At 51.5% G+C, this 14,675-nt stretch overlaps 1 protein-coding gene across 15 annotated transcripts in view; it reads left to right on the top strand.

The window, feature by feature from the left end:
* PTK2 (protein tyrosine kinase 2) overlaps positions 1–14,028 on the top strand; it is a 208,749-nt gene extending 194,721 nt beyond the window's left edge. For 12 of the 15 annotated variants that reach the window (XM_065902560.1, XM_065902554.1, XM_065902550.1 and 9 more), the window contains 6 exons: positions 1,728–1,790; positions 4,342–4,381; positions 4,706–4,806; positions 8,570–8,740; positions 10,033–10,113; positions 12,806–14,028. In XM_065902560.1, coding sequence (XP_065758632.1) covers positions 1,728–1,790; positions 4,342–4,381; positions 4,706–4,806; positions 8,570–8,740; positions 10,033–10,113; positions 12,806–13,018 — 669 coding nt within the window. In that variant the 3' untranslated portion in view covers positions 13,019–14,028. Of the gene's footprint in view, positions 1–1,727; positions 1,791–4,341; positions 4,382–4,705; positions 4,813–8,569; positions 8,741–10,032; positions 10,114–12,805 lie in introns of all 15 variants that reach the window. The other 3 variants (XM_065902558.1, XM_065902552.1, XM_065902565.1) reach the window with 1 other exon arrangement.
* The last annotated feature ends 647 nt before the right edge of the window (positions 14,029–14,675 follow it).

The following is a 14,675-nucleotide window of genomic DNA, read 5'->3' as shown; positions in this document are numbered from 1 at the left end:
CACATCCATACATGACTACTGGGGAAACCATTTCTGTGCCAGGCACTTACTTGATCCTTATAACAGTCATTCGGGTGAGGCACTGGATCAGGAGAGGTGAAGCCCCTTGTCCACGGCAGCTTAGCATCCGTGCAGTGGGAGGAAACAGACGTGCCTCTTAGGGAAGGGGTGCGGAGGCCCAGCAGGCGGCACTTCACTTGTTGGCTGGCCGCGGGTTTTCAGTGCTGTCAGCGGTGCTGGGGCATGGGGCCTCACGGACAGAGGCAAGCGCAGGACAGAGGCAGCCTGGCGGTTGACACGCTCAGCTTTTCGGGGAACTACTCAGGAATTTAGTCAAAGGTTTGTACACAGAGCTGTTCACCCAGAGCCTGTTCATGCAGGTGAAATTTTGAAAATAGCCCAAATGTTCAGCAGATGGCAGCAGGTGAGCCGTTTATTGTGCTTCACACGTACATGGCGGTCTCAGTGCTTTGCCAGCATTACCTCGCTTAATCCTGACAATGATTGGGGTAGTACGTGGCGAGTGGTGTCACCTCCCACCCATGTTACAGATGAAGAGGTTGAGGCCCGGGCCACACAGCTCGAGAGGACAGGGGCCTGACCCGAGTCCCACACCCTACGTACATACATTGCTCTGCTTTGGCGGCGTTTTCTACTCTGCGGACAGTGGAGGTTGAGTGCTTTTTTCCCTTTGAAAATGAACTCATACATCAGATGGCTGGTACCAGCGCCCAGGCTGCTTCCACCTTGTTCTGTGTGTGACAGCATTCACACTCTGCAGTGCTGTGCAACATTATCCCATGTTTGCCGGCTTCCACTGTGTAATGTCGTATGAAGGCTACGGAATTATGACGTGATCTCACTTGAAAGCACATGTAAGAAAGCGAGACACACAGCTCATTTCTCCGTCACCACCTCTAACAGGTGCTGTGGCTAGTGTCCTGTGCCAGACTCTCATCAGGACGTTCTTTCCCTAACAAGGGTAGTTTTTCCTGTGTGGTCTCTGCCAAATGCAGGGTTTCTGAAAGAGATGGTGGACTGCTGGAGACCAAGAAATGTGTGGTCAGCCTGGGGAGGGCAAGGGAAACGCACCCTGAGATGGGCTTTGGCCAGTGTGTCTGGCACGGTGGGGCAGGTGTCGCTGTGGCTGCCTGTGGGCTCCGTGAAGTCCGCACCGTCGTGGGGCAGGCTGGGGCCACTGCGCGACGTTGTTTCTGTGAGGAGGAAACCCACCAAGCTCCACGCCCTGACAGCATGTGGCTTACTTTGTTTAGTCTTCTGTTAGTGAAATTCACCTACTATTAAGTCGAGATTCCTCTGTTTGACTTCGAATTCTGGATGCACCATGGAGGGGTACCATCATTGGACCATTTGCTGGTTTGGCAAGACAGCCAAGTAGGAGTAAGCCTCCACCTGCCGGGAAGACGGCATTGGTGCCTGCTCCCAGGGCAGGGGTTTCTCAGGAAAGAGAGCGCATTGCTAGGAAGAGAGGTGAGGCCCACATCTTCCTGTGCCACGTGGGGCAGGGCAGAGGCCAGTTCTGTTAGCTGTGCACGCATGCGGAGAAGGGGCTCTGCTGGGCCCGCTGACCTGCACTTGGCACCTCTGGGCTTTGAGAGTCTTTCTGAAACTGGGGGACTTCAACTCTTCAAGATGCTTAGTACGGAAATACATCAGTGGTTTTCAAGCCAAGAATGAAACTGTTTGCTTTGCTTTTGTTTCTCCAGAAACCTGACGTGCGGCTCTCTCGAGGCAGCATCGACAGGGAGGACGGAGGTCCTCAGGGCCCGGTAAGCAGCTGCCCGCATCCTCGTCAGGACCTGGACCTCTTTGTGTCGTGGGATATCCACACATTTTAGTATTTGTCATACGGAGCACAGTAACTCATTCCATAACAAACCAGCATTCCAGCCAAGGTTATTAAAACACACTGTACACAAAATTTCTCCCCCGTTACTAATACGGTCTTTTCAGTAGTAAGCTGAAATATTGAAATACGTACACACATTAACTGTTCCTACAACAGGTTGTCATCTGGCCAAATTTGTATGCTCTTGTTTCACGTTTTATAAAAGTTTCCACAGTCACAGAAAATTTGTTCAAGCAGGAGATTTTTCTCCTGGGTGTTGTAGGAGAAAATGCCTGATAGTCTCTTTGAAGACCTAGCTTATTATTATTCTAAATATATTTAAAGCTTGCTAGAAATATTCCCTCTTCTTTAGGGGAGAGTAGTTAAAATTATTAGGATTTCGATCAGCATATATCTGGTTAAAATAAATTAAGAAAAAAAAAAAGAAAAACTTAAAGAAATTCCCAGTAAAAAAGGGAAATTGTCACTTGCTGGGTCATGGACTTAAGGAGATAAATTTCCACCCTGGTAAGGCTTCCGGATAGATATAAACCACTTCATTTCTAGACACACATGCCTGCCTACATACGTACATATGTACAGACATACATAAAAACATACATACATGAGACCAGGTTGTCATCCAGCCCCAGGATGCATAGTTTTCCCTAGTCTGTGCTGTAAGATCCAGCTCCCCTAAGACCTGGCCCCTGGAAGATGTGGCCAGTCACCAGCACGTGAAGGTTTGACCTTTACCATCACACACACACACACACACACACACACACACACAGCTCTACAGGGTGTTGGGCATTCGCACGCGCGTGCACGCACACACACACACACACACACACACAGTGGGCTCTGCGGACAAAGTGTTGGGGTTCTTTAGTCCACATGTGCAAAATCACATGGTCCCCCATTTAACATCTCCACACAGTGCTCCTTCCTTATGTTGAAAAGATGACATACACCTGAAAGCATTTTCCTCTAAGATCAGGAACACAACGAGGATGCTGACTTTCCTCACATTTATTCAACATAGTATTGGAAGTCCTAGCCACAGCAATAAGACAGGAAAAAGGAATAAAAAGAATTCAAATTAGTAAAACTGTCACTGTTTGCAGATGACATGATACTGTACATTGAAAAATCCTAAAAATGCCACCAGAAAACTATTAGAACTCATCAGTGAATTCCATAAAGTTATAGGATACAAAAGTAACATACAGAAATCTGTTGCATTTCTATACACTAAGAAAGAACTATCAGAAAGAGAAATTACAGAAATAATCCCATTTACCACCATATCAAAAAGAATAAGATACCTAGGGATAAACTTCACGTAAGAAGACAAAAGACCTGTACTTTGAGAACTGTAGGATGCTGGTGGGAGAAACTGAGGACTGGAAGAAGGAGTGTTGTTAAAATGACCAGTGCAACCCCTATCAAAATACTAATGACATTTTTAACAGAACCAGGACAAATATATTTAAAATATGTATGGAAATACAAACGACCCTGAATAGCCAAAAGAATCTTGGGAAAGAACAGAGCTGAAGGAACCACCCTTCTTGGCTTCAGACTATACTGCAAAGCTGCAGTAATCAAAACAGCAAGGTCCTGGCACAAAAACAGGCACATAGGTCAGTGGGACAGAACAGAGTACCCTAAAATCAGCCCCCACACTATGATCAAGCAGTCTTCAAACAGGGAGTGTTCAGTTACCTGGTGGAAGCTGCTGTGGTCCTGGGTGAGGAGCATTTGTGGCTGCGTGTGCTGTCTCATGCGCCTTGTGTTTTAAAGAAGTGGGTCTCTGCTCAATAAAAAGTAAATCACCTTAAAATACATGTGTTTTAACCAGTTTATTGTTTTAGAGTCAGCAACGCAAGTCTCTTCAAAAGTAGGATAGGATTCAGAACATACTTCTTTTCATTCAGTCAGCCTAGGATAGGTGGCTCTAATCGCAGCTGTGGGCACGACAGCCTAGATGAGCGCTGGTCGTCTGTGTGCCTGCCTGTTTATCCTGTCCCTGGGGTGGTCTGGCTTCCTGGCTTGGCCTGTGGCTAGTGCAGAAGAGATGGGGGTTTCACCCCAGGATCTTCAGGTGGTAGTGAAAACATAGATGTCCCAGTGCTGTGAAACCTCTTCTCATCACTGTTGTCCCCAATGGCACCCCTTCTTGTAATGGGAGGGGGCATCCAGAACAGATTTCACACTCCTGTAGGCCAACTGGAGATGTCTGTGGACATGATTTCTTTCAAGAAATTCTGAAATTGTGACCACCCTGACCCCACACCCCGTGGGCGTTGTCTGCTTATCAGCCTAACCACCCACCTCCGCTGTGCAGGCAGGCCCCTCCCCCGTCTCGTTGGTCTTTGACCGCAGTGTTCAGCAGAGGTGTCCAGGGTGGCGGGCAGAGGGTGGGCGGGGCGGCCGTTGCCTTGTGGTGCACCCTGCTGCACTGACCCTGCATCTTTTTTTCCCCACAGACTGGCAACCAGCACATATATCAGCCTGTGGGCAAACCAGGTAAGTTAAGAAATGGATTGCACATCACACAGTTTGTGTAATTTGGAGGGAGTGGGTTTTTGATGTGTAGTTTCTTAGCTTTGGAATGCCTCATGATGCATTCATGCTTCTCCCGGTGCACATGTGATGTTTACCAAATTCAGCCCCGCCTAGAGTACTGGAAAACAGGAGTTTCCACTCTAATGCGTCAGAAACGCCCTCCCCCACCCCCGCAGGGTGCCCTCTCTGAGACTAGCACCTGTTGTAATAACTCCGTTTATTTGGGAGTCATTTCCATCCTTTCCATTAATGAACATTACTCAACGGGGCTCATTCCTTTACCAGATCCTGCAGCGCCACCAAAGAAGCCGCCACGTCCCGGAGCCCCCGGGCACCTGGGCAGCCTGGCCAGCCTCGGCAGCCCCGGGGACAGTTACAACGAGGGCGTCAAGGTGAGCGCCTTCCATCCCCGGTGACGACCCTGCGATGCTGTGCGACGGGGTAGATGGGCTCCTCAGTCAGCTCCAGACCCCACTCGGAGTCAGGACCAGCTTTGCTGGGAAACTCTTCCTGTGTTCTCTCACGTGATAGGGCCTCAGTCAGATCCTGTCTAAAGGTTGTTTTCTTACCAGACAGGATGTTGCTTTGAGATAAAGCGCTAGGATACCTTGTGATGGTACAGATGAGTTGAGCCCAACGCCTGGGGAACGCGCGACCTTGAGCAGGCGCAGTCTCTCCGAGTTCATCCGCATGGCCTGGGGGGGGGTGGTTTCGATGGAGGCCACAGCTGTGTGTGCCCAGCAGCCTGTGCCGGGGCTGCAGCTGCCTCCGCTGTGTGCCCTCTCAAGGGTAGGAGCACCTTCACTCCCCATTAGGTCAGTTATCTCTCAGAATATATCTCTAAAATCAAGATGGTGTGTTGATTTGGTTGGCATTTTTTCCTTCTTCATGGTACCTAGAAAAAGGTACACATTAGAACCCAGTAGCTGTGGGATCAGTCTTGATAAGCTGTTTCACCAACAACCACCATTTACTGAGTGCCCGCTGCTGTGGCAGAACCTGCCCCATGTATTTTAAACCTTACATCAGCCTCACAGGATTGGTGGTCTTAACATTTTTCTCACCTTTCACGTGCGATGCCCCAGTTCCCAGAGGTTAACGGGCATTTCAGGGGTACAGCTTCCCTGTAGCTGACCCAGCATTTAGCCACAGACCTGGCTTTCCGTCCACATGCTGTGTGCTGCCACTCCAGGTTCACACCAGAAGCCAAGGGGCTGATTCCTCACAGAAGCAGGAGAGTCAGAGAGGTTGCCCAGGCAGAGAAAACCTCCTCTCCAGGCGCGAGTCAGCCTGTAGCCCAGAGGCCGCTCTCTGGGACCAGCCTGGCCCCTGCAGGGGCCGTGCGGAGGTTAGCACAGGCCCAGAGGCACCCCTGTCCAAGGGCAGGTCACCAGCAACCGGAAGCCAGAGTGCTGGTCCTGGGGACGGCCCGGGGCTTGGCTTCCACAGCTGCCAGGCCTCCAGGCCTGTAACTCTGCTAGCAGCACAGAGGAGCAGAGAGGACAAACCCTTTCCTAATGTGGTTTCTTGACATAAATTTTAAAAATGAAGAGAGAAACAGGGTTAGTGAAATTTTTTCATTTTCATAAGCAAAAGAAGAAATTTTCAAAATGGCTTGTATTGTGATGAAAAGCCAACTTTAAAAGTAGATCAGATACCAGCTTAGACCTCTGACCTGTGTTCATTTTTAACATGTGGACTAACGTATGAATGAATATAAGGGGGAAATACACTTGTTACAGGATATATATAGGGTACTGAACAAGTAGAAGTCTTTGTGGAAAGAGTGTGCTTACTTAAAATACACTCTGATTGATAAGTATGAAGTTTTTATCTCTTATCAAATCCAGTCTGAAAGAAATGCTCTCTTTATTATAATACAGAAATGCTTACCTTTACCTGGTATAGCTGGTATTCATCCAAATAATAGCCAGAAACCAGTGTCAATTTCTGCTTGGTGGGTTTACATTTTGGCTCTGAATTACCAAAGTCTTCCAGGACGACCCCTCTCACCACGAGTGGTTGGATTGCTTGTGTCTCTGCGGATCAGTGGTGTGTCCTAACCTTCTGCCAAGGGCCTCCAAGTGGTCAAGCTCCAAAAAATAGGAGGCCAGTGCAGATGTCTGCAAAGAAAGCTGGTGCTTTGGGAGGGTCCTCGGGACTGGACCCTGGCAGCGTGGTGACCATGCTACCCTCACAAGAGCTGGGCAAAGGATAAACACAAAAGAACAAGCTTTGAACAGAGTAGGACAGACTGCCCTCTCCTCTGGAGTCCAGAGTCGTGGTTCCTTGTCGGAGCCCCAGTCACCACACCTGAGGAAGCCCGCCCTCTGCACACTGACTGATGCCCTTTGAGCCGGCTCTCCTGCCACGTTCGGCGTCTCAGTGCCAGCGCCTCAGCTCTCAGAAATGATGCTGTTGTGAGCAGCCTCCCTCTTTCCAGTGCACACAGCATGGAGGGTTGGACCTCAGAATCTAGGATTCTGCTAAATTTCTATACCAAAGGGAATAGAATTCAGACAACTCTAAAAAAAGGTCAAGAAATCCATATTTCTGTCAATTAACTTTGTCGGTCATATTACAGTAGAATAGCTTTAAAGCTATAGAGGAAAGAAAACATTAAATAAAATTTCTAGACTTAAAATAAAGGAAGAACCCAACCATAAGAATTGGTTCAAATGAGGGATATTTTTTGTTTGTTTGTTTTTAAATGAAGCTCTTGGTGTCTTTAAACACAGCCCCCAGCCAGGCATCTCTACCCCAGCGGGACGGCTGGGTCGAAGCCCATTTCCAAGGATGTCGGATGTTGGGGGGAGCTCAGGGACTGAGGGTGTGCTGTTCCTCCTGAACCTCAGGAGTCCAAGGGGCAGTGTTGTGTGAACACAGCATAGATACGCCTCCTTACTTTGTAAAAGACCCCCAATTCTGTGGATCCTTGCACGGCTGCCAGATTTTCACGCTCGGGCTTTGCATGTGGTTTTCCTCATTTATTCATGAAAACAAGCATGGTGCATGGCAGACCCCTGCTGAATACGTGGGTGCCCTGAACAGACTGCCTGGCGGCTGCGCTATACTAGCCAACGAGCCAAGTCGACAGGTGGAAACCTGCTTCTCTTGTTCTGCTTGTGTGTTTTTACGGGGGTTTTGTCTGCTGCCTTTATTAATACTGTTTTTCTTTTTTCCCTTTCTCTGACAAATTTCTTTAACTTGTCCTCACCTTCTGTTGGACAATAGCCATGGAGGGTAAGCACATGGTGTCTGTGTGTCTGTCCAGCTCTCTGTCACAGCCTGCTCTGCATGCAAATCTGGACCAGGAGGCGGAAAGCCCGGGGAGGACGCATTCGCTTGGTTTGTCCCCAGAGCAGCAGAGTGAGCCATGAGCATCTCCGCAGTGGTGGAGCACTCCTGTCGCTTCCTATCCCGGGGCTCAGACACGGCCCCCAGAGCTTGAGGCTGAACACTGGCCATAAAGGACAAGTGCTGCGGCTGTCCCTCAGTCTTGTCAGGATAGATGCGTGCTGTCCTTTCGTGCCTGGGCGGCCAGTTTGACTTCTAACGCACTGGCGGTTCCTCCGAGGCCTCGGCACGGCCTTCAGGGCTCAGGTTCTCTTGGACAGCCTTGCTGAAGCCTGTGTGTCCAGGCCCTGTGGTGGGCACCTTAATGCCTATGCCTTGTTTCACACCCATCTCGACTGTGGGTGAGGGAGCAGGGCCGCCCGCCCACAGAGGAGCACCCGCATGGCTTCCACTGCAGCAGCGCTCAGCACGCAGATGGTGTCCGTTTAAAGAAGACTTGCACTTGTCCACTTGTTATAACCATAAATCCTCAGAGAGGTGTGGGATTCCCGGGTTCTTCCTCTCCTGGTGAATGATTTCAGGGGGTTAGGGCAGTGAATCACCTCTCTGAATGAACCAGGGCTTCGAGTGCAATGCGTGTGATTCCCTCTCATTTCCTTTAACTGAGCTCAAAGTTAGAAAAAGTTGTACCTTAGTCATTTGTCACTTGGATGAACTGCTTTCCGTCATCCTCAGACTAAAGCGTGTCCCCTAAGACCCCTTAAGTGATCTGCTCTGATCTCTCTTAAAGACCCTTCCTAGCCGCGTTGCGGTGATATGACGCCATCTGCTGGACGAGGGAAAGATAACCAGCTTCTATATTGGCAGCTTCAGCCCCAGGAGATCAGCCCCCCTCCCACCGCCAACCTGGACCGGTCCAATGACAGGGTGTACGAGAACGTGACGGGCCTGGTGAGAGCAGTCATCGAGATGTCCAGCAAGATCCAGCCCGCCCCGCCGGAGGAGTACGTCCCCATGGTGAAGGTGAGCTGAACCCTTTCACACGCATGGCAGCGGGTCCCTGTGCCCCTCAGTCCATCCACCTCACCGCTTCAGAAGGTCTGTACCACCCGGTGACCACTGCCGTTCCCGACCTTGGTCCTGGAGTGTCCTGTGCAGAAGAGTCGTCAACAGCGGCTGCTGGTTCAGGTGGTCTTGGGTGAGAACAGCTGCAGACAGTCTGGTGCTGCCACAGCAGGGGGGGCAGTTACGTTGTTAAAGGGCCAGACAGATAACCTGGGGAGACCCTGCTTTCAGCTCTGTAGGGCATTCACCCAGAAGTGGAATTGCTGGATCTTGTGGTCATTCTGTTCCCAATTTATCTTTGGAGAAATGTCTGTTCAAGTCCTTTGCTCATTTTTTAACAGGATTGTTTCTTTTTGTGTAGAGTTACAGGATTGAACAACCGTTTTAGTGTACCAATGAGCCATCTCTGGAACAGCTGTTTTTAAACCCCACTGTGGAATAGCTGCTTGGAAGTCATGCTATTTTGTGAACAGCCCAGTTACTCCATTCTGATTGAGTTTGTAGCCTATTCCAATGGCAGTTGTAACCAAAGTTCTTATGGGTCAACTTGCAGGAACCACAGGCATTTTTTAAAAAATACTAATAAACGCAACTAGATACAAAAGCAGTCAGGATTTTGTACATAATAAAACTTTTTGGGGTGATTTTGTAGAAGCTCCTTTTTTAACTGTATTATTCTGGCAAAATGATACTTTTTGTATATTGATCAAGTGGTAGCCTGTCCTTACTGGTCTTATCCATGCTGCAGGCATAACTTAACACTTGAGTCCTTACATAGTTGATCCCCATGGCGTCATACCGTTTTTAGTTACCCTTCGCCCCTTAAACCCCGAGTGGCCAGGGGAGGGCTGTTGTGCCCCATGTGCATAGGGGATGAAGCCCCAGGGTCAGCGTGGCCCCCAGAGCTGGTACCACCTGGCGTCTGCGCCCACGTGTGGCAGTGGCCACTCCCTTCCCGGCCGCCCCTCAAGGCTGTGGAGAGCACCGGGGAGAGAAAGAGTCTCTTTGCACAGACAGCCCACTTTCCCTACCTGAGCCCCTGTTCCCCGGGCAGGAGAGCAGTGTGTTCAGAGGTCTGAATCTGCCTCATAACGAGGTCAGGCTCAGGACTGTGGAAAAGAAATACAGAAATTTCCCCCAAAGTAGTGGAAATGAAATGAAAGTGCTGTCACTGGAAGGAGACACCAGCATGGCCGGCATGGAGCTGCCTGGTGTGCGTCCTGATGCTGGTGTGGTCTCTTGTCTGTTAGGAAGTCGGCCTGGCCCTGAGGACGCTGTTGGCCACGGTGGATGAGACCATCCCTGTCCTGCCTGCCAGCACCCACCGAGAGGTAGGGCCTCATCCGGGGGCAGTGTGTGGGCCCTCGGGCCTGCAGTGACCACTCTGCGGGGCATGACCTTCTGGCCAGTGCCCCAGACGGGGACTCTGAGGACCAGCTGTCCATCCTGAGGGCCCCGTGGGGTGACTGGTGCCCGCACCGTGAAGAACGGGACGTCCTGAGGGTGGGTGGGAGCACGGGTGCGGGACTGCGGGCACCGTGGAGTCCTCGGGAGCACGGATGGAGCAGCAGGCTGGGCCGGGAGAGGCCTCCTGCCCGCTTCCTTGAGTTCCTCTGTGAGCGGCCCTGGATTCCCACTGAAAGCATCGATATAAAAACCTGTGACCAGTAAATAAGTTTAACGTCTGGGGTCTGCACCTGGACCTGCTCACTTCCCTCGTCTCGCCGCTCCTGTCTCCTGCTTTCACTTTTCTGCTTTCTCTCTTGGGGTCCACGGTCTGTCCTTTAGCCCAGTGGGCTCTGTTTGTTTTGGTTTTTTAGTTTTTTGTGTTTCTTTACTTTTTATTTTGAAATGATTTCAGACTTATAGAAAGTTCCCAGTATAGCACCACGAGTTTTCAGGTCCCCTGCCCCAGTCCGCTGCCTGCCCTGCTGGACCACGTTTGCAGTCTCTGCGTGTCTCCTCACTCGGGTCTTTGGGGCCCCCTGGGAGGGGCTGCGCTTGTCGTGCCCCCCGCCCCTCACCCCCCGCCTGTGGTGTTTCCGCTCGCCTTTGCTGACGGCGGGGCTGTTCTCTTGCTCTGCACAGTCACCACCACCGGGGTTTCACGCCGACCGGCAGGCTCGTCTGCTCAGCAGGTCGTGTTCCGGCTTCTCCCTTTGGTGGGTGACAGCTTGGGGCTCATGGGGCCCCAGCATGTCTGTGTGCTTCTCCTGGGCCAGCTGCTCGGGCGCTCACTGTCCCACACGATGGGACCAGGCCTTGGGGCTCTGGGTCCCCCCTCCCTGCTGCATCCCCTCGGGAGGCCATGTCCCTGGCAGCCCGCCCAGCCAGTGTTGGGACGTGCGGGGCGGCGGGGTGCAGCTCCTGCACGGGTCTTGTGTACGTGACGTTGATTTCCCTGCATGACACCACTTAACGTCATTTTGGAAAATGGCTCTGATTGGCTGTCTCCGTGTAGCTTTATGTTTCTCTCCAGTTAGATTAGCTCCTTTGTCTGCTTTATTAGACCTTCAGTTGGTTTTCTACAATGAGCAAGAATTTTGCACCAGAATGAGGAAAGTCCAGGTACCAGAAGCGAGAAAACAGTAGCCCACCAGACTCCTCTGTCCATGGGAATTCTCTAGGCAAGACTATTGGACTGGGTAGCCATTCCTTTCTCCTGGGGATCTTCCCCACCCAGGGATCAAACCCAGGTCTCCTGCCTTGCAGGCAGATTCTTTACCGCCTGAGCCCCCCGGGAGGCCCCACATGACCAGGTCTGACTGCAGCCGTGGCTGCCAGGCCTGTCATGGCCCCTCCCTGTCGCTGGCTCTCCTGCTTCCTCTCCTGCCTTCCCACCTGTCTACCTGGCCAGGTCCCTCTGGACCCAGTATTAGCGTTTCTCTACTTCTCCTGCCAGGAGTCCCGGAGGCCACCCCTCATCCCCCGCCCTCAGTCCTGACTCCCCAGTGAGACCCCCGGATTTCAGAACCTCCCTCCCTGCGACCTCGCTCGCCACCCACCCCCCGCAGCTCTCCTCTGCTGCCCTGAGTGTGACCGTCCCAAGGTGCCCCCCAGTATGTGTTCACAGACACCTTTTCTCCGCGGCAGTCCTCCTGACACCCACAGATCCCCATGTTTGAGGGCCACCCCCCAGGCTGTCAGTGGGCCTCCCTCTAAGCCCCGGGCGCCGGCTCTCTGCGGGAGTCTGCCCCTACCACACGTTCTTCCTGTGGCGTCAGTGGGACCAGTGTGCACGCACCTCCCTGCCCAGCACGAACCACACGTGCACGTGTACACACATGCGTGCACACAGGCAGCCTGCTGTCGGCCACACGTCTCAGGTCAGGCCTTGCTTCTCCATCCGCACGGCCTCGCTCCTCTTCCCTGAAGGGCCACAGCCCCTCTCAGCTGTTTTCGCTGCCTCCAGGCTCTCCCCACTGCCGGTTCAGCCCCTTCACGCACCAGTGCCCCCTCTGGGTTACGTCATTCCCCTTCCTGAAACCCCTTGGGAGGCCCTTCATGGTGGAAGCCAGCAAGCGGGTACCGTCTCGGCCAACTGCGGGGGCGCGCCCCTCTGTGGCGTCTCTGTTGCTCTTCAGAGCTGTGACCTGCTCTTCTCCGGGTCCATCTGTGTGTGGTGATTTCTCTGATCATGTCTTGTGTCCACAGCTCCGAGGGCCTTGTACACAGTAAGTGCTCACTGACTGTTTAAAGAGCAGGTGGATAGATCACTGTCTCGCCCAGGGCCTCTTCCATCCCTGCAGCCCCCACTTCGCCCTCTGATCTGTTTGGAAGGGTCTGGAGTTGACATCCAGTTGGGGCGAGGCCTGCTGACGTCCTTGAACTGCCTCCCGTGTAGCAAAGGAAGGTCCCGCGGTGGGTGCAACAGAGGCGTGCAGGCCTGGAGGGGGAGACCCGCTTCCGTCTTGTTTCCAGGGAAGAAAGAGTGTTTCTTCTCCCGGAGGCACCTAAGAAGAGCGCCTAGGACCCCCTGAGCAGTGGCCACAGGCATCTCTCCTGACCCTCTTGTCCTTGCAGATCGAGATGGCCCAGAAGCTGCTGAACTCTGACCTGGGGGAGCTCATCAACAAGATGAAACTGGCCCAGCAGTACGTCATGACCAGCCTGCAGCAGGAGTACAAGAAGCAGATGCTGACGGCCGCACACGCGCTGGCAGTGGATGCCAAGAACCTGCTCGACGTCATCGACCAGGCCAGACTGAAGGGCCTGGGGCAGCCGAGGCCGCACTGAGCGTGGGCCTGCCCTGCCCCCACCAGCAGCGAGGCCCTGCCCGGCCGGTGCCGACAGCGTTTGACTGACGGCTGCTTGAAAATCTCACATAAGTTTAACTGCGTTCTGATTTGGGTTGTTTTTGTTTCGGCTCTTTAATCATGGTGTTCAGAAAAGTCCGGGATCCACAGTGTGGCATTCTTCTGAGAGTAAAAGTCGTATGTGAGAAGCTCTTAAAGAATGATGAAGGACAGGCTGTGCTCGTGTCAGGATATGCTTTCGTGGAAACAGCCAAGGTGGTGACATGCTGATTCCTGAACTGGCCAGACCTCGCTTTGGAAGAAGAGGAGGAAGCGGAGGGTTCCAGGAACCATGGGGCTGAGAAGCCCTTTGCCAACCGCAGACTTGCGATCCAGACTGGAATTTTTGTCGTCAGAACACTCTACAGTTGCAATATGCTAATACCACTTTACAGAGGAAGAATATAAAAGCTATATTTTGAAGACTTGAGTCATTTCAGAAAAAAAAAAAACTACAACTCTCTCCTCCTTCCTGCCTTTCACTTTCATGTGGGTGTGTGAAACATTTGGTTGAAAACTAGCTGTAGAACACACTAAAAACTTTTGTCCTTTTTCACCAGAATAATGTGCCAGTTTTTTGTAGCGATGTTATTTCTCTCGGAAGCAGAAATGCTTTGTACCAGAGCACCTCCAAACTGCATTGAGAAGAAGTTCTGGAACCATCCCTGTTTTCCATTTTTATATAATTTATAAAGAAAAATTAAAGCCATGTTGACTATTTTACAGCCACTGGAGTTAACTAACCCTTCATTGTGTCTGTCTTCCCAGGAGAGAATGGGGCGAAACGGAGATTTGGTTTCCCTTTGATGTCCAGTTTTACCATCCATTCTGTTAAATAATTTTGAAAAATACACCCTCCCTTTAGTTTGTTGGGGGATATAAATTATTCTCAGGAAGAATATAATGAACTGTACAGTTACTTTGACCTATTAAAAAGGTGTTGCCAGTAAAGTTCTTGGTGTAATATCCTTTCTTCTGGTTCTGTTCCTTCAGATCATTTGAAATTTCTCAGATAACTTGTCAGATCAAGTAATATACAGGCAAGCTCCCAAAAGTTATTCATTTCTTTTGCTCTCTGTCTTTTTGACAAGTCAAGAACACCACTCAGAAGAACGGCCCAACGTAAGTTAACCTTTTCCTCCATCTTCATGGTGAAACAAGAAGCCAAGCTCTGCATGCTTGCCGTGATTGCCACCTGTCTAGCAGTGTCGGGCGGAGAAGGCACTGGCACCCCACTCCAGTACTCTTGCCTGGAAAACCCCATGGGTGGAGGAGCCTGGTGGGCTGCAGTCCATGGGGTCACTAAGAGTCAGACTCAACTGAGCGACTTCACTTTCACTTTTCACTTTCATGCATTGGAGAAGGAAATGGCAACCCACTCCAGTGTTCTTGCCTGGAGAATCTCAGGAACGGCGGAGCCTGGTGGGCTGCCGTCTATGGGGTCGCACAGAGTCGGACACGACTGAAGTGACTTAGCAGCAGCAGCAGCAGTGTCGAGAGTCTCATTCTCTTAAGGGGACCGTCAGCATGGCATGCCCCAGGTCCAGCCTCATCTCCTGGAGTCTGTGGGACGCCAGACTGGGGTTTGTAGTGCTGGG

This window comes from Muntiacus reevesi, chromosome 12 (genome assembly GCF_963930625.1).
Source record: "Muntiacus reevesi chromosome 12, mMunRee1.1, whole genome shotgun sequence".
In the NCBI taxonomy this organism is placed as follows: domain Eukaryota; kingdom Metazoa; phylum Chordata; class Mammalia; order Artiodactyla; family Cervidae; genus Muntiacus; species Muntiacus reevesi.
The sequence above is the reverse complement of the archived record's forward strand: the minus strand, read 5'-3'. Positions and strand labels throughout refer to the sequence as shown.